The sequence below is a fragment of the Eumetopias jubatus genome, unplaced genomic scaffold, assembly GCF_037043125.1.
Source record: "Eumetopias jubatus isolate StellerSeaLion01/CBP00866 unplaced genomic scaffold, mEumJub1_p1.0 scaffold_1, whole genome shotgun sequence".
NCBI lineage: Eukaryota > Metazoa > Chordata > Mammalia > Carnivora > Otariidae > Eumetopias > Eumetopias jubatus.
The window spans coordinates 107,173,074-107,192,822 of NW_028274807.1; the positions used below are offsets into that span (position 1 = coordinate 107,173,074).

Sequence of the window (19,749 nt, forward strand, 5' to 3'; positions counted from 1 at the left end):
GAGGTATCAAAACATCCTAATTTCACTCAGGTAATTTCATTATACCAGAAAATTAAGCCCATGGATTTAACAAAAGCTTTCTTTTCTGGAAGTATTTTTAAGTAACTACTGGATCCTCAAGCACATCTTATTATAAGTCTTTAATGATTTGGGAGTTCTTTAAATAAGAATTTCTTTGAAGTTCAGGAAAGCCTTGATTAACCAAAGAAACTATTTAAAGATATGGCTTGGGCCATAGCCATCATTTTTTAGTTGACTTGCTTGTTTCTGCTTTAAGCATCAAGCACAGAGAAACAGACACAGGGCTGGCTATTGGTTGCTTGCTAATTGATTCCAATTTGACTGCCCATTGATCTAGTCTGTGCTGTGGACTGAACCCCCTTTTTTTTTAGCTTCACAGCTAAGGTCCTACTGCTGTTAGACTCCTCTGGACTGAAGTTTTTTAAAAAGATATTTTGGGGTGGCTGGCTGGCTCATTTGGTAGAGAATGTGACTCTTGATCTTGGGGTTGTAAGTTTGAGCCCCACGTTGGGTGTAGAGATTACTCAAATATGGAATCTTTAAATACATACAAAAATACATACATACATACATACATACATACATAAATTAGGGGCGCGTGAGTGGCTCAGTCAGTTAAGGGTCTGCCTTTGGCTCAGGTCATGATCTCAGGGTCCTGGGATCGAGCTCAGCATGGGACTCCCTGCTCAGCGGGGAGTCTGCTTCTCCTTCTTCCTCTGCCCCTCCCCCTGCTTGTGCTCTCTCTCTCAAATAAATAAATAAAATCTTTAAAAACCAAATAAAATTAAATAAATAAATAAAAATTATAAAAGATATTTGGATTTCTAAAATGCGACAAATCTATTTTGGGTTGTTTTCTTTTTTTTTTAATTTTGAAGGAAGATTGTGCCTCTGAGAAATGTTTAAACAAACATTTTGTTTTAAGATAAGAACTCACAGATTCACTCTGAGTGAAAAGATAAGTAAAAATGAATTCATTAGTAATTCTCTCAAGTGGAGCTCAACAACAGTATGCCAGACAGGTGGCCCTCCACCATTTCCTCTCGCTGGTTGCTATTTACCCACTTGAATTATATTCAATTACATATGACAACGTGTGAGCCAAAAGCCCTAACCTGTGTGAACTCATTTCTAGATCAGGTGGCACACCCTACTAAGACTCTAGAATCTTAACTCTTGTCAGCAAACATTTACCTCCATTCAGAAGGAAATCTCCTGCAAACTTCTCCCTGGAGTAAGAAAGATATGGGTCTGGGATGTGAGAGGAAACAGGATTAAAGGAGCATATTAAGTGTTTAAGTAATAAATAAGTATTAAATTAAGTCTTTACGTATTAAGTGCTAAGCCTGCTCACTCAGTGCTGCCACCAGCTCTCTGCTTTAACCAAAACCCCTCCTCCTGAAGCTCCTGGGCCCTCTAGCATTTCAAGACACTGAAAGGCACAACTAGCCTTCTATTATCACTCCAAGTAGCATCCAAATCATCACTCGCCATGGGGCTCATTTAGGCTTCTGCCAGTTGACCATTCCAGCCTCAACTACCTTATTTCTTTAACTGTCTAGACATTAATTGCTGTTTATTAGAGATGGACACCTCAGTCAGTCATCCCCTCCATGAAAGTTCCACCACCTTCCCAGGTAATATCAGGGACTGTGGAGAGCACCTCTGGTCCTCTTCAGCTATAGAATTTCTTAACCTTCTGACCTGTCATGACCTTCCCCTCCACTCCACATCAGTACATGCATTTTTTATGGTAACATCCTGATGTTGCCATCACCCAGAATAGTTCTACCTCTGAAATCTTCAACTTGAGTAACCTATGCTCTGACCTTCTGATCCTTAGAAGTGTTTCTCTTTCTTTATTCCCTCTATACCTGCCCTTGAACTTCACTGAGAACTCTCAGCCCACGCCCACTGTTTTCCCTTTGCCTTTATCTTCTATCCAGCCTACATCCTGTAGTGCCATCATTTGAACCATCATCTCATCAAAGTATTTCATTCCCTTGCCCCCTGCAAGTAAGCCTACCCTGAATCTACCCAGCTGCCCTCCTTTCTCCTCCAATTCTAGGCTGAGATATTTAATATGTATTTTATATATTGATTGATTGACTGCCTCCTTTTTCATTGCGAGCTTCTTGTGAGCAGGGACTTTGTTATTCGCTTCTCCATCCTCAGCAACTAGAGCAGTGCTCAATAAATACCTGTCGAAGATACACTCAGTGATGCTGGGAAAACCCTGTAACTGCCTGGCTTAATACCATTTCAAATAATGGCCTTCAGCTTCAACAGGGTTATCAATCCTGTGCACAGCCTTCCTACATACTTGGCCCTGGTTAGCCTTCCCTTCCCCTCTAATACACTGCCCCCTTTCCAGCCTTCGATACTCCTGCTTTCTTTGCCAGGTTTTGCTTCTTACTTCACAGCGAAAAGTGAAGTAACTGGATGATGAGTGACACACCTTCCTATCCTTCCCAGCCTCCAGACGTATTTGCATTCAGACCACCATTGCCTCTTTCCTCCTGGTAAGAGAGGACGCGGGGGCCCTCCTCTGTCGAAGAGGAGTCCTGCCATCTTTCCCCTGGATATATACTCTTATGTCCCCAGGAACAAGACTTACCAATTTTCCCACCTTCCTCCTGAAACTTCAACTTCTTCCTTTCTGCTTTCATTTCTCATCTTAGCAACCTCTCAGCTGCACCTAACTCCAGCGATCTAATTTTTAACATACTCTCTTCTTTTTGCTTTGGTAATTTTACACCTCACTGCTTTTTCTTCTACCTCCCCGACTCCTCCTTCGTCCCTTTTGGAAATCTTCATTTCCTTCCTGGTAAATCTCAATCACATCACGCATATGCTGATGGTTCCTGAATCCTTATATCCAACCCTAACTTGGCCCCATGGAAGACTTACTGGTATCTCAAGTCTACACCGTCTCAAAAAGGACCTTTTACTGCATGTTAAAATCTGTCCATTCTCTCCACCCTGTTACCACTCAAACCCAGACAACCATTAGTTCTCATCCAGATAAGTGGGCAGTGGCCTAATTTCCTGCCCACAGACATTCCTTAGTTATAGTCAGTAATCCTACCCAACAGTTCTGATCAAGTCATGCTTCATTTAAAACCCTTCCTTCTGTAATTTCTCGGTGCTATTAGTAGAAGGTCCAAACACTTTAACATGCACTACAAGATCCGACACCTGCTTATCTCCGTGCCAACATTCAACACTTCCCCGTCTCTTCCCCACTTTTACATCCTCAGACATACCCTCTATGACTTAGCCCTACAGCTATCCCTTCAGTTCCCCAATCTTGCCAGGCTCCCCCTCACACCTGGGACACAGAAATGCTATTCCCTTGTATGGGTAAGTCTTAGCCTCCACTTTACCAGGTGTGAGCTAGATAGCAGGCAAGCTTGAGAATGCTACACCTCTGCTTAAAATCCTTCAGATTCTCCCTGTAAGACATTTCTTTATTTTCTATAGACTTTAGGAGGAATTACAAGCCATGCAGTACATGATCAAGCCCCCATCTACTTTTCTGGTATCATGACTTGCTAGCCTGGTGCATCCTTCCAGCCATCATGAACCATATGCAGGTCCTAAGCTCACCAAGCCTTCACTGGCATGTTACATCGAGCGCATGTACATGCTGCTCTCTGCTCCACCAGCCCCGCAATCTCTGACTATCCTTCAGAACTTAGTGGGTGACTTTTCCTCTTGAGAATGCTTTCCTGGCCCATTACAATCACTCTAGCTGCCCACTCCCATGACTGATCTGGTTCAGCTGCTCCTTTCTCAGAGGGCCTAAAGCACATTCTGCTTGTCTCTGTCATAGCACTCATCTAAACCATGTGGTCATTTTGTTTCTTGGTCTGTTATGCTGACTGGACTACCACTTTCCTAAGGACAAGGGGGTATCTGGGTTCACATTCCTGGGTGTCTAGAAAAGTGTCCAACATTTAGAAGGTGCTCACTTAATGTTTTTAGAAAAAAATCAATAAATGAATGGAGAGATGAAGGAATAAATGAATGAACGGATGAGGAAAGAAGTGGTTCTGAAGTCTCTATGAAAACATTCCTGCTCACATTATTCCTGGGACATTCGAGAGGACATGCCATGTTCAACTGCTCCATTACTAGCGGACAAAGTGGCCCAGTGCCTCACCCACTCTAACTTACTTTACACAGGGTAGCACAGCCTGAAATTGCACCTGTTAAAGCAATTCATCGGTTAACATACACTTTCTTTTCAAAAACGCAAACATCCGCATAATTCTTACGTACCTTAATGTCAATTGATTTAGTTAAAATGTTTTTCTTCCTGACACCTAACAGAGACCACTCCACTGAAGGAGCAGGAACTTTTGTGTGTCAGAGATGGTTTGGCATGGGTATATTTTAAAAGCTTCCCCAATTATCCTAATAAGCACCCCGAGTGGAGAATCACTATTCTTCAGCACTTTTCAGACTTTATTATGCACACTATTCTCCTGGCGACTATACTAAAATTGCAGCTGCAGATTCAGTAGGTCTGAGGTGGGGCCTGAGAATGCACACTTCCGCAAGTTTCCCAGCTGATGCTGATGCTGATGCTTTTGGCCTATGGACCAGACTTTGAACAGCAAGGATCCGGTTATTCTCCTATTGCAGCAGGTCTCTGGCTTATTTACTTTAAGGGGGTCAGTCAGTGGCAAGGGAAGGGCCAACGGTGAGAGTGTGCAAGGGTGGGCATAGGATAAGTACGCATTCAAATCAGTGTGCCTGCAGGTAGGTTTTGCTTTATAGGAAACATGGATCTAAGTGCCCATTTCTGAATCCGCTCATTTTAACTTCTTCACAGGCTGACCTGTCATCCCCTGTGCTAAGATAGAGCACAGAAGTCAAGGAAAATGTTAAAAAGGGATGAAAAATTTTACCCGAGAATATATAGAAGATACTACTCTCTCTCCGTCTCCCTCCCCTTCCCTCTCTCTTTTGACCACGCTTTCGTCTTTAAAAACATATTGACTGCTTTTTGATTCTCCATAAGTAGCTTTAAACAGTGCATCTGTAACCTGCATGAAAAAAACACATGAAATGGAATATATCTGTGCATTATACCTACGGGGCATCTCCCCGAAGGATGTGTAATGTGAAATGGGCTGTCATTAGTCTTCACTGTTTCTCTGTAAGATGAGACACTGTAATTCCAATTTTGTAGATAAGGAAAATAAAACGCAGAAAGCTAAACTGACTTAATTAAGATCACATGCTAAGAACACAGGATGTGGCCAAAACTTGCATCCCAGTTCCCCCATGCTACATTGGCTTAGTGGAAAAAGAAGCCGTAATCTTTCAAAAGATTGTGCCTTAATTATTCATAACACGTTTATCTCTTTGAAATACAGCTTACTATTTAACAGCCTTTCTTCTACCCACATCTACTGCTGGAATTTGTCTATATCCTATTCATCCAGTTATTAACCTATTGAAATGAATCCGAAGTGGCCTTACAAGGCAACATAAATTAACTCCTACACAACGGATGAGAAACAAAAAGGAGGATAAGAATAATGCTAATGAGTCAAATGGCACACAAAGAGGTCCTATGATTACCAGGTAGAAACAAATTTGACTTTTACTAGCAGTCCAGGTGAAAATGGAAATATTTCACGGGACGCACATATGAAACCAACACATTTTCCCAAAAGCAGGACTATCCATGGTAACTGCTCTGTGGTAGACCCCATATTCTGACCTTGTTTCAGAAATGGCTGGTCCACCTAGCCCTCCGATACCACATGCGTCTCTGACTCCCTCTGAAAGTGAAACCCTGGCTCATGCAAACAATGCTTCCCATGTCCGATTCCGAAGTAATTTTAACTTCCTACTTGATTTTCTGTTTCCAGAGACTCTCGTCAACATTACCCTCATTAAATCCAAGAATAGATCCTCGCTCAAATGGAGAAGCTTGAGTTAGGTTATTTAGTGAAGATTTGGTAGGCACTGAAAACGACACACACTCATTTTGAATTGCAGAAATGGGACTCAACATTTAATAGCAATCAGAAGATCAAAATATAATTTTATAGGTAGACATTGGGGAGATGGAAAAAAGGGATGAGGGTGGTTTTGTTTTGTTTCTTAATGGTGGTATTGAGTTACAATTTGCATACCATAAACTTCAACCAAGACTTTTTAATAAATTTATACAGTTGTACAAAACCATCACCACAATCCAACTTTAGAACACTTCCACCACCCAAAAGTCTCCCTTGTACCCATGTGCAACAACCCTGCCCCACTCCCAGCCCCCGCAATAGCTATCCTGCCTTGTGCCTCTTGTAATTTTACCTTCTCTGGAAATTTAATGGAATTGTATAATAGGCTGGTTTCTGTGTCTGACGTATTTCACTTAACATAATGTCTCTGAGGTTCACACATACTGTTGTATGTGTCAACTTTTTATCGTTGTGTGGTATTCCCATTTATGGCGATACTGTATTTTGTTTATTCACCTGTTGATAGACATTTCCATGTTTCCATGTTTGGGCTATTATGAATAATGTCGTAATGAGCAATCACATAAAAGTTCTTGTGAGGACATGTGTTTTCATTTCTCTTAAGTAAACACCTAGGTGTGGAATTGCTGGGTCGTATGCAAAGAGGTGTGTTTAACTTTTTATGAAAATTGCCAAATGTTTTCCAAAATGATTTTTACATATTCAGCTGGGATATACTGAGGTGTTCTCCATCCCAACAATGTATGATGTCTCCAGTCTCCACATCCTCACTAACACTTAGTACTTTTTTTTTTTTTTTTTTTTTACAGCCTTTCTAGTGGGTATGAGGTGTGGTTGTGTTGAATAGAGAGAATGTAGTCTAGTTTTCAGTCAGTCAGAAATAGGATCAAAAGTAGTCTCCCCCACTCCACCGCTACACTACACTATCTCCTTTCCTAAATGATCGGAGGGAATGAAATCTTTCAGGATTCAAGGGTTTGGGAATTTGCCCCTTATGATTTTTTAATTCTCTATTTTTAAATTTCCCTTAAATAATCTATTAATATTATCAACTTGATCTTCATATTATATCAGAGAGTTACTGGAAAGCACCTTGCTAGCCCACGGATTTGGTGATGAACAGAACAAAGCCAGACCCTGGAACCACAGAGGGGTCTTCCCCATACCTCTCATTCTCCGATGGTAAGTGTAAAGCTAGGGTCCTCATCCCAGCCTAAGCTACAGTTTATAGCCACTCTCCTTCCTATATAGGTAATTTTCACAGCTGTAAAACAAACCTTAGGATTCCAAATAAGCTTACCAGGCATTGCTAATTTTCTTCCCCTGCAGTCATTTCATTCAGCTTATCTATGTTTTCCATGCCTTGGCCAGGCATTTAGGGGGAAAAAAAATGACAGTGCACTACTGCTTAAATTCTACCCAGCAGGTAAGAAAAATATGTTACATATGTTTGTATTTATCACATAACTGTTTCCTTTCTTGGAAAGGATTTGATTGACAGATGCTAATTTTAACTGGAGAATTTTTAAAGCATGTATTGCTCCACAATTGTCAGGAGAATGATACCAGGAAAGCTGCCCAAAGCAAACTGTCACATGCCACATTTAAATTAACAAAGGTGCACTTCAGCCGGCTTCCACTAAGATACCTGCTGTGGATACCTGCTGTGTTCTTATTGCCTGGAGGATTTTTTCCATCTTAATTACATAATGAAATAGCCTCATCTCCTACTCTGAAACACTGGCCCGTGCCTGGTAGCCCTCCAGAGTCATCTGCAGTCGTTCCTGGACTGATCTAGTTGTGCCATTTTTCTTCATGGAGACTTCTGGGCTGTTAACAGGCAAGAAAGGAGAGACCAGGGCCAAAAGTGAGCCAGAGAGTCCCTGTTGCTTCCAGGAAAAGGCCAGCTGGTGCCAAGATACCTCACTTAGGGCATTACCAGAATCTGACCCTTGCAAAAATGATCAGGAATTTGAAGGTTCATATTCAGAATATGAATACATTATCTCACCATGCTGAATCTATCTTTCAAGTGAACAGAATGTCCCTTTTCTTTCTATTAATAATTAAATACTCATCAAAAGTTTGCTTGGTAGAAAAAAAAAAGTTTGTCTGGTGAGTAGAAAATTAAAGGGGAAAGGAAATGAACAGTTCTGAGAGGTCTCATCCAGGTCTCGATGCTCCATGAACCAGTCTCTCGGGGCTACCAAAATACAACCTGCACAATTGTACAGGCAGTCTTTCTTTCTCTCTTGTGCATTGTATTGCTCATGTATCTTAACTTGGCTTCTCTATCCCCTGGACAGTCTAAGACAACACTGCTAATTAATATTTGCTTCTTTAGACCCCTCAATTCCAGGTTGTTTCTGATGTACTAAAATCACTGATGAAGATGCTCAATGTTCTCAGTAAAATAGCTGGTTTCTGGACTGAAAAGAGATTTATTTATTCTCCTCCTTCTCAGTGTGGATTTAATTATTTCAATTCTCAGAGAGTCTTCTTATGCCTCTTAGCATTAGGTTCTAGCAGGAGGGGAGACAATCTGCTTCCATATGTACAAGACATAGGGTACTAAAAGTTGGATAGACTCCTAGTCTCCTTTGAGGCAACATGGAGAAGGGGTCATGAGTATAAGTTCCAGAACCAGACTGCCTGGGGTGGAATCCTAGCCCACGTTGGATCATCTGTAAAAATAAGACATAATGGTACCTACCTCACAGGGTCATTATGAGAATCAAATGTGTTAATACATATAAACTGCTTACAGTAGTGCTAGACACATAAATATTCAGTGTTAGCTATTATTATTTTATTGTATTATATTCTATTATTATTCACCTGTATTTTATTATTACACTCCTCTACAAATCTATTTAACATTCTTTCCCTATATCTCTATATTACACCCCTCGATTTAGTAATGAAGGGGCAGCTTGGTGGGAAACACTCGTGTGTGTATGTGTGTGCATGTTTCAATTCTTCAGAGATAGCCTTAAAATAAGTAAGTATGGAGGGTGTCTTAGGTCCCTCTCACTGCTCCAACAAATTACCACAAACTTACTGGCTTAAAACAGCAGAAATTTACTATCATGGAGCTCTAAAAAGTTATCAGTGCTGCATTCGTTCTGGATGCTACAGTGGAGAACCATTCCTTCCCCCCTCCAGCTTCTCGAGGCTGCACACATCCCTCGGCTTGTGGCTGCCTCACTCCAACCTCTGCTTCCTGCGCTTCTGTGGTTGTATCTCCTTCTCTGTTTCTAACCCTCCTGCTCCCTTCCCCTTAAAAGAATGCTTGTGATTACATAAGGCCACCCAAATAATTCAGGATAATCTCCCGATCCTAAATTTCAAGATCCTAAATCAGATTTGCAAAGTCCCCTTTTTCCAAATAAGGTAACATATTCACAGGATCAGGGGATAGGAAGTGGATATCTTTAGGGAGGCATTATTCCACTACAACAATGGGAAAGGCACTGGATGATCTCTTGAGATCATTCAAGCCAGTGATACCTAGTTGGAGGTGATTCTACTGTCCCAAGGGGACCATAGCAATGTCTGGAGACATTTTTTGGTTGTCTCGAGTTGGGAGGGGAATGGTACTAGACATCTAGTGGGTAAAAGGCCAGGGATGCCACTAAACATCCTACAATGCACGGGACAGCCCCTTCCCCCAACAAAGAATTATCCGGGCCAAAATGTCAACAGTGATAAAGTTGAGAAGCCCTGATTTAAAGCATGTCATTCCTTGAAATCTTCTGAGTTAGTAAGGTTGCAGTGCCCAGGAAGCCAGTTTCAGGATTTAGATTTACATGGAGAAGTTTGAGGAATCACAAGCAAACTCTCTAACTCCATATTTTTGACAATCTTATAGGGTAAATAAGAGATGAATAATATTACTCATGCTTTAATAGTAGGGTTTTGAACACTGCCTTAACTTGTTATTTGTTAAGTAGTGTTTGTTTTATTTTAGGTTTGGTGTAATCTTTCAAACTGATACATTTCATACACAGGCAAATTATCTTTAAGTATGTATTATAAACATCATTTGTGTATATTACAAATGCTCAGATTTAAAGTACCTAACACCAAATACATTTCAAGATGCTCCACAGCCTTCTATAATATTTCATTTTTGCCTCAGTATGACTTGACTTCTATCCCTTGACTTCAAAGAATCAAAGAGTTTTTGTTTTTGTTTTCCCCTGGCTTGTAATTTATTTATTTATTTATTTATTAAGTTAACTCCACCCCCAATGTGGAGCTCGAACTCACAACCCCAAGATCAAGAGTCGCATGCTCTACCGACTGAGCCAGCCAGGCACCCCCTCGTTTGTAATTTAAATGTGTCCGGTGATCCTTCTGAGTGGCTCAGAGAGCAATAGGCAAATAGACAGTCTATATGTGAGCTCTTGTGGTGATTTCCCATCAGGTCATTCATATTCAGTTTACAGGGCTGGTTAGGCTGCTAGGAATCTTGTAAGCAAGGTATCAGGCTATTTTTCCAAGAGCTTTATTGGCTCCATAAAGTCAACTGTAGCTCCTTAACAATGTCTGGTCATACCTGAGTCTATGCATGTTTCTCTCAAATGTGACATTTCAGTCAAAACCTGGGCATCATGACCAATGTTTCCAATTATGTCCCCGTCAGCCCTTTGCGGACAGCTGGGTCTCTGGGAGCCTGTGCAGCTCCATGATCACTTGCCATGACATCCTTATCTACCCAGAGAAAGATTTAAGTTAGAACCAACTTTCACTGAAAATAAGCACCTTGTCTAGCAATACCTACGTTTCCAATTCTCAAGGATTTCTGTGCTTAGGTGTGAATTCTCCCAGTCTTTTGAAGTCATCTAGGATTGTCAGTGGGAGACTTTATATTCTTTTCAACATCCTTTTATCCTGTCTCCCTCTTCCTTTCCATCTCTTGGACTCTGCTCATTCCCTTTCTTTCATACTTTCTTCTGCCCAACCATTCCCCTAGAATTTTGTTAATTTGCAGCAACTTCTAGAAACAGTAGTTGTATCTTCTATAGCAGAAAAGGTTTACTAACCAGCAGGGGACTGTGGGTGTGTGAGCAGGCATGGGTGTGAATACTGTATCCACGAGAGTGAGTTTCATCTTTATTTTGTCTCCCAGGAAGTATCGTAAACATCAAAGTATTCTAACAGCTTGTAAACAAACAGAGCTGAATAAAAACAGAGTTACTCAGCAACTTTGTTTACCACTGACACTATTTCTATAGTATACATTTCTCTGCCAAGAAAGAGTTTTGCAAGTGTTTTACATTTGGTATGATTTCTAACCTACAATTAAAGGATACGTGTCACTATTAAAAAAAGCCAGAGCCTCACCCCTAAGCAGTAAGTCACATCTGAGATTCCAGATTCCAGGTATCACATTGCTAATTGGGGTAGGTACCACTAGAGGAACCTACTTTGATCTCTACGCCTAACTAGGGAAAGGATTCCGTTTCTTCAAAAACAAAATAAAAAAGAAAGAGAACAACGGAGTGAGAAAGAGAGAAAGTGCGAGAGAGAATCTATAGACTAAGAGACTTAAAAAACATGTCAAGTGTATTAAGGACAGAGAAACTTGGAGACGATTAGAGGTTGATACGTAAGCAGGAGTTTCTTGAAACAGGATAGGTCATGAGCATATAGTAAGAGCAGCAGGTAGAGAGAAAAGTGGGGCAGGGTTTGGGGGAGGAGCAAATGGTAACTTTGACAACTTGGGCCCATACCGATTCTGGCACAGTGACCCTGGACATCTCCCAGCCAGGGTATCTGTGCAGCCATTTCCTGGGGAATAAAGAATCTGCTCTTGTTCTGGGAAAGTCCTTGGATGGGTAAGTCCCTGTTAGTATGTTGAGCAGCCAATGGCTGATGTCCCAATCAGGCCTCCCTCCAGCCACCCACATCATGTCTTAGGTGTCCTGCCGGTGCACATGAGGTCCAGAACGACTATAGCAATGAAAATATCAAAAAACAATACAGAAAAACGAAGGGCAAACATTCAGATCATTAGACTATCACCTAAAATCCCGAGATATTTTCTTATCATTATTTTGCAAAGGTCAATGAATAGCAAAAACCCAGATAAAACCATCTAAATGGTTCAAATGGTTCAAAATCATTTGGGACAGGTTATTTCTTGAAAGAAATGTAAACATTAGGAAGGAGGTTTAGAATCTCCTGCCAAAGGAGACAAGAGGTAAATACCGTGTTCATATCCTAGGGTGTTGTGCTCAGCTGCGACCTTTCTTCTTGTCAAAATGTTCTCTTTTGCACCACACTCTAACTGATGTGACATCTTACAACTCCACACACTTTCTCTGTTCCTTTCTCTGACTTTTCTTTTCCTTCCACTCTAATTCTTGGTATCTTCTTAAGTTTGGCCCTTATAGCTCATCTCCGTTTTGGGAACTCAAATACTCCCAAGGCTTCACCTAGCACCCCTGGACAGATCCTAAATGCACTGCATGAGAGATCTTCTTACGCTCCGTCTCTACTTTTCTGCTGTCTCTCCCCACTTGCATGTAACCCCTGGCTCAGACACCACATGTCCAAATCCATATTAATCACATCTCTCCCTAAAACAAACTTACCTCCTAACTTCTCTATTTCTGCGCGCATTGCCACCATTCTCCTGAGTCCTTAGGTTTTCAAATTTGGCCTCATTTTCAAATCCTTCACGTCCTTCATTGAGTGAGTCCGTTCCACCGAGCCATCCCATTCTCCCTTCATGTTGTCACGTAGCTCTCTCATCCCACCGCAGGCTGGCTCTTCAATGCATACCTGCATTACAGCGGCCCCCACCGGCCCACCCTCTCTGGCTCAGGGCTTTGCACTCAACCCACCCAACCCGGCAGTCCTGGAATCATCGTTCAGCTTTTGCCTTAGTGAGTGATCTCTTCTGTAAAATAGCCATTTCTCCTTCACTACAACATCAAGGCTAACACATGGATTTTCAAAGCCCTCTACAACGTGTCCCTATTTATCAAGCCTACACATTCACCGCTTCTCAACATGACTTACTCCTGTTGTTCTTTCTCGCTGTATGGCAGTCCCTCTTCTGTACCTCCACTTCCAAACCCTAGCCCTGTTTCAAGGTCCCTCCCAAATCTTCACTTCTCCATCCATCTTTACAGACTACATTTCACTCTCTCCTTAGTTCTTACCCCTCTCGTGACCTGCATCGAGAAAGTAACATAATGATACGAGGCTCACCATTTCAGTGTGTTGATTTTCTTTCTCCAACTACATGGCAAGCTCCATAAAGCTAGAGATATAGTTCTCTATCACCCTACTAAACACTCCAGGTATGAAAAGACTGAATTCTTTTTTAGAATAAACTAGCTAATTAATCTACTACTTTAATACATTTAGATTTTCCTCGACTATAAATAAATGAGGTATAAGGAATAAAAGTATAAACAAAGAAAATGTAGGGATGGTTGCCTATTAGCATTTGATTTTTAAATGTTATACATTACTTGTAAAACTATTAAATTTAAAAACCATCTTCTTACCTGATTTTATGCAGTCTGATGACTTACAAATACCATCTGGAAAAAGAAGGGTATATGTGTAAATATTTGCAGTACAGTCTTCTAATTTCTCCCTATCATTTGTTCTTTTAAAAACTGCCAACTAAATAATCAATTCCTTAAAGGAAGAGCTAAAACCTGAGTATTTTATATCATTGTCAAAAGCTAGAAAAAACATACAGAAATAAAATAGGCAAATCCTAAATTTAAATTTTTTATTATGAAGAAAGCAGTGCATTCAACAGTCTCATCTCTACCCACTAAGGTCTATTAAATTGAAATAATCAGTCGTTGTAGTCTGGTAATTTTTTTTTTTCCTATTAAGGAACCAATCTTTTCTAATCCGTATCGTGAAAAACTTCCAAGACTTAAATTAGACCTCTTAGGTCCTGTGGAGCCTTTTAGAATTTCAATGACACAACAAATTTCACTAACTGAGGTTGGCCATAAGATTGTGTACACTTTAATCAAATAAGATTATACATTAGAATCCTAATAAAATAAGCATGAGTGCACTAAATACACTTGGCAATTAATAACTTAGCTGAAACATAAAAGACATTGTACTTTAGTCCGAGTTAACTGTTTTGACATACTGATGTTACATTTTATAAAGGAATCTTTATGCCACCATCCTGAAGCGTCCCTCTCCTTAACACATTCGTTTGGCAGATGAAAAAAGCGTAAGATGAAGATTCCACTCTCCTGTGCACGGATGTGTGCACAGGTGTGGGAGTACCTCACCATCATAGGTCGCGTAGAGTGCGATCATCGTCACAGCGATGACGGTAAGGAGGAGGACAAAGACGGACAGACTGATCTCCAGTGGGGTCCATCGTTGTCTCTTTGGCCTTGGAGTGCTGATATCAGTTATATCCATCTGACTTTCTGATCTGCCCATCACCTAAAATCTATAAAAATTTTTTTAAAGTCTTTAAGTACTAATAACAAATTAATAAAGAGAGAATAAGAAGAGGAAATGTATGTACAACTTTCCAAATGCTTAATGCAGCTAAATAAAAGTAACAGGTTAATTCATTTTAAATAGAAATAAATTGTAGTTGTTGCTGTTGAAAGTCAGAATTTTGATTCTCAAAACAAAGAGTAGAGAGCCAATGAATCTGACATAGGTCACAATCTTTCTTTCTTCCTTCTTTTCTTTCTTTCTCTCTCTCTCTCTCCCTCTCTCTCTCTCTTCCCTTCTTTTTTGATATATCACTGAAGATCCAAACAAAATTAGACAAGAAGACTCGGGTAATACTCACATAGGATTCCTTTGGCAGTTCATAAGCAAATAACTGATGCACCATCATACAGCAAAGTTTTAAACTCACCCTTCTGAACTTTGGACAACGTCAAAGGTGAATTTTATATCTTGTACCAGTGGCTTCCTTTATAAGCATGGAAATCAATGACTAAATACTTCGAGGTTTTGACTAAGCAATAATTTGAAACACGAATACCGATAAAAACAAAAAGAAAACACTTGTGATGGTTAATCTTTAGTCTTAAAAACAACTTTTATTTTTACAGTTCAAAATTACAGCTACTGCTGATGTGGGTATATATTAACTGGTTAGACAACATTCTGAAAATGGTCACTCACTAAGTCAAAAGTCAGTGGTTTACACCCAAGGATGAAAGATACTAACCCTAATGTTTCTTGTGCAGTTGAAGAAGGAAAAAATATATGATTAAAAAAAATTCTACCCTGCAGGTCAGGGTAACAATTGTTAAGATACTTATTTAATCTGTATTTAAATTAATATTAATTCTTCTACTAATACTAGCTGATATTTATTGAGTACCTCCCATGTGTCACTCACTAGTTCTTAGTGCTTTACACGTACTAATTGATTTCATCTTTGTAAGGTGGGCATTAATATTCCAATTCTGTACTTGAGGAAACTGGGGCACAGAAAGTTCAGGTAATTTGCCGAACTACACAACTAGTAAATGTCCTTTAAAAAGAACACATTTGGTCACTGCTAGAAATAAAAATATATCATATCACAATAAAAGCTATTTTAGATCTTATTGCAGAAGTTTTGGGGAGGGGAAGGGAAATCGTGGGGATGTAAGCTTAAATATTAAATTTCATTATGTTTCTTTTAGAGGCCTCATGAGTTTTTATCGACCATCCACCAAAACTCAGACTTCAATTTTTCTGCATGACTGTAGAAAAGAGCATCGTAAACTAACAGACTAGCTGTTTATAGCTTGATACAAATTAAGCATATAATTTAGTTCCTAGATGAAGCGACTGCTCAGAAATACTCTTAGAGTTAAAGATCTTTGTTGAATACCCACAATTCCCTGAGAGTGTGTTTTGTGGAAACTGAGGCACAGGATAAAGTCGAAATAGAGTCTGTATTTGAAGTGTGGCCTGAGAGATCTCGCTGATAACTAGGAATTTAATCTCCCCAGTGAGTTATTAATAAGTGAGCGACAACTGGACTTTAGACTTCTGGATACAAAGTCTTAAGCATGCTGTTCTCTTGATTACACGAGACTATAACCAAGGACAGACTATCAAATAAAAATATTTTATTAGACCATGAAAACTGTGTCTGCTCAATAAAAGTAGAATGTAATGTACCTGAATGTTAAAATGTCTTACTTAATGGTTATGTAACTCATGTTGGCTTAGTCTCACAGCCCCTGAGGTTATGATATGGAATTGCATTGATCATGGTCCTTGGAGTTTTAATAGGGATGGTGATTGGGGAAAGAAAAGATGGAACCGAATTTAGTACTTGGACACTGTATTTTCCCAGTTTCCCCAGAAGAATTCAAGAGCGACCTAAAGAGCATCTGAATATTAATCACATTTACCTTTCTGGAGCATTTGTCCTCCTGCTCTAATGTTTCAGAAGACAATCTAGAGAAAAGCATTTCTGAAATAATAAGACCCGCTTCTCTTTTTAGTTCTTAGAAACAACAATCAGTTTGTCTAGAGCTAGGAATCAGGGCAGCCACAGGGTTAAATTAAAGGTGCTCTTTGGCACCACCAGGCTTCCAACTAGCAAGAAAACTAGTAGGCAGGCATGTCTTTCTTTCTCGCTGCTGGGTGACTTTTTCCTCACTTCTCCTCCTTGCCCTTGAGATGGGGGTACAGAGGCAGCTGGGTTCTCAATAGCTGTGTCCCTAAGCCTGCAGAAACTGTTATAGAGAAATAAAGGCAGCGACTAAAGCTGTTAGTTCTTTTGCTGGCATCAAAAGGATATCATCTTTGAATCACCTGCAAACTCCCCATCTGCCCCTCTTGTAAATGCTCTGCAAAATTTTAGTCTTTTGCTCCTAAGTAGCACTTTTGAACAACACTGAGCAAAAACAGAAATGATGCCAGTGTAACTTCCTAGTTAACTGTCACTCATGTCCAGATACCTGTGGTGGATTCACTATTTTCTTGTAAGAAAACAGGGGTCAGAATCTCGAACATCAGGATGGAACATATCACCAACTCCCAGCCACTGGAATATCCACCTCAACCACACCTAACCCCATTTTAGGGAAGGCAGAGAAGGGAGCAATTACACAAAAGAATACAAAAAAAAAAAAATATATATAAAGTTGGTACTTACAGTTCCATACAAGGTAAAACGCCATAAAAAATGCCTAACACGTTTAAAATGCTGCATCTCAATTTAGAGGTATGGTCAGAAAAGCTTAAACCGAAAAGTAGACACTTCCACAGGAGAGGACAGAGTTCTAGAAGCTCTAACCCAACAAGAAATCTGTGAACTTCAGCTTAACAACATCACCAAAAGAATAAATGATTATTTGGCTTAAGTAGAAACTGCATTTCAAAGCAATATAACGCAGCAATTCTTACACCAGTTGAGAATAGGCATCACTTCACGATAGAGTCAAATCAAAGACCCTACAGGATAACCGTTTTTGTTAAAGGGAAGTCTATAAACCAAAGCGATTTTCACCTTCACAGCACTTGACCACTTTTAGCATTTCTGCAAGCCCCTGAGGGTACACTACTGAAACAGTTTGTATTAGGGAAACTGAGGCACAGGAAGCAGGAGAAACAGGTTCCATATTTAGGCTGTGGCTGCAGAAGCTGAGGAGGCAGGTATTCAAGAGAAATCAGCTCCCCTTTTTGCCAGGACATTAATTTGTAGGTGTTCCCCGGGCCTGGGATATGGAGTTCTGGACACAAAGTACCAAGCACATCACTCCCATAGGCAGTGTAGCTATTTAATAAAAGTCACAGCATCGAGTTCAAGAAAATATCGGACAAATTTCTGTATGTGCTGGAACCCAGAAATAATGCAAGAGAGTGAAGACGCTGCAAGCCTTCAAAGCCGTTCTGCCGATTAGCAGGTTCTAAATGCTGACACTGCAAGTCAGGTACTACTTTTCAGTTTAATAAAATTAGCACTTGCATGACCTATGGGGGAGGAACAGACTCAATCTTAAGTGGCTAAAGAGGAACGTTTGGCTGCAATTACCCCTGTTTCCAAATAATACAAATAGAGTGAGACCGATTAGGTAAGGAAACTTTCATCTACATAAGAACTCCCCTCTACTCCCGCCAACCAACCCTCCGTGATTCAAGCACGCTATCAGCATAAATTATATAATAGGAAACTAAGGTTAAGGCAAGATGAAGAGGTGGGATAAAGAAATGATCTTCAGGTTAGGAAAAGTAAAAACAGAAAAGTGAGTTCCAAATGAGGAGAGAATCTGATAGAGACCAAAATGAAAACAAACCTTGCTTTAAAGGAAAAAAACAAAATCAGTGTGCAGCGGAATGGCAAATTCCCAGCCCCCAAATCAGTCCCCCTGCAATTCGGTAGCGCTGATGTCGGCAACCAAACCTAACTCCCCGAGGCAGAGGCTGCAGGGAGCTGTGGCAAGGAACCTGAGGAGTCGACCCGACATCACTCGCAGAGCCCTCCTCCCAGGTCACCCTCTCTGCCCCTTCCCCTCACTCTTCAGGTCCTAGTTGTGGCTCCTTCCTAGGGCACGCCTCCCTCGCCCACGGCCGCAGGGTCCCGGGCGCTCGGTAGCGCCGGACCCGACCCGCCGTCCCTGCTCCGCGCGCCTCCCGGGCAGCCGCTCCCCTCGGTCGGCTGTGCCCGCCCCGTGCCCGTCCCATCGGCTCCCACCGCCCGCGCTCTCGCGCCCTTCGGACCCTTCTCCCCAGCTGCCAGGTGCTGGCTCGCTCTCCCGGGACTCACCAGTGGGATTCGGGAGAAGTTGGAGGCTGCTGAGCAGACACATCCCGACCAATGAGCGCGCGGGGCCGGGCGTGGGGAGCCCCGCCGAGCGCCGGTCGGTCGGTGCGTCCGCCCCAGCGCGCCCCGAGCGGCGCGGGCTCCGGGCTGCAGGCAGCGGCGCCGAGCCAAGGCCGGACTCCGGGAAGGTTCCGGGTCCCGCGGCGGCCGGGGACCGGGGGGGGAGGGGGGGAGCGAAGGGGAACCGGGCATCCCTCGGACCCGCACCCGGAGAGACTCACCGTGGCCTCTCAGCAGATCCCGCGCCGGGAGTTGGGTGGCTGCTCCCGCCTGCGCTCGGTCAAGCTTCGCCACTTGCACATCTCCGCGCCCCGCGCGTCTCGGCGCCCTCACCGCCCCCCCCACCCCCCCCCCCCCCCCCCCCCCCCGCCTCACCGCCGCAGGACGAGCGTGAGGAGCAGTTCCCCGGGTGACCTGAAGGTTTCCGCTAGGTCTCCCGAACCCTGTCACATCTTGTGTGGGGGCCGGGTGTGCGAGTGTGCGAGAAAGCACCCACCCCCCTCTCCACCTCACCCTTCCCAAAAGGGCTTTGCCAAATATTCTTGGAATTGCTTAGCTTCGGGGCTTTCAAGAAAACAGTACATTGCCTCTACGAGGTTGTGTAGTGCTGATGAAGGTTCCGTTGCTCTCCCTAGTCAACCTGAGACAAAAATGATTCTCTTCTCATATTCTTCTTCTTTCGCTCCCTTTCTCGCTCCTTTTCCTCCCTCCATCCAAGCTTCCTTCCTTTCTCATTGTTTAGGTTCTCTCCCTTCCCCTTTTTTGTTTTCTTTCTTTCTTTTCTTTCATTGCCCCCTCTCTCCCTTTTCGTTCTTCCTGTCTTTCTCCTCCTCTCTTTGCTTTCCCTCTCTTCCTTTCTTTTTCTTGGCCAGACCAAAATGATGTCAAGGGCTATATTCTATACTGAAACTCCCCACTCCCACCTCCTGA

The 19,749-nt window shown here is 41.9% G+C and overlaps 1 protein-coding gene across 1 annotated transcript in view; it reads right to left on the minus strand.

The window, feature by feature from the left end:
- MME (membrane metalloendopeptidase) overlaps window positions 1-19,109 on the minus strand; it is a 104,578-nt gene extending 85,469 nt beyond the window's left edge. The window contains exons 1-3 of the mRNA XM_028103129.2: window positions 19,041-19,109; window positions 14,312-14,478; window positions 13,550-13,585 (exon numbers count right to left, since the gene is read on the minus strand). Coding sequence (XP_027958930.1) covers window positions 13,550-13,585; window positions 14,312-14,468 — 193 coding nt within the window. The 5' untranslated portion in view covers window positions 14,469-14,478; window positions 19,041-19,109. The remainder of the gene's footprint in view (window positions 1-13,549; window positions 13,586-14,311; window positions 14,479-19,040) is intronic.
- Window positions 19,110-19,749: the final 640 nt, after the last annotated feature.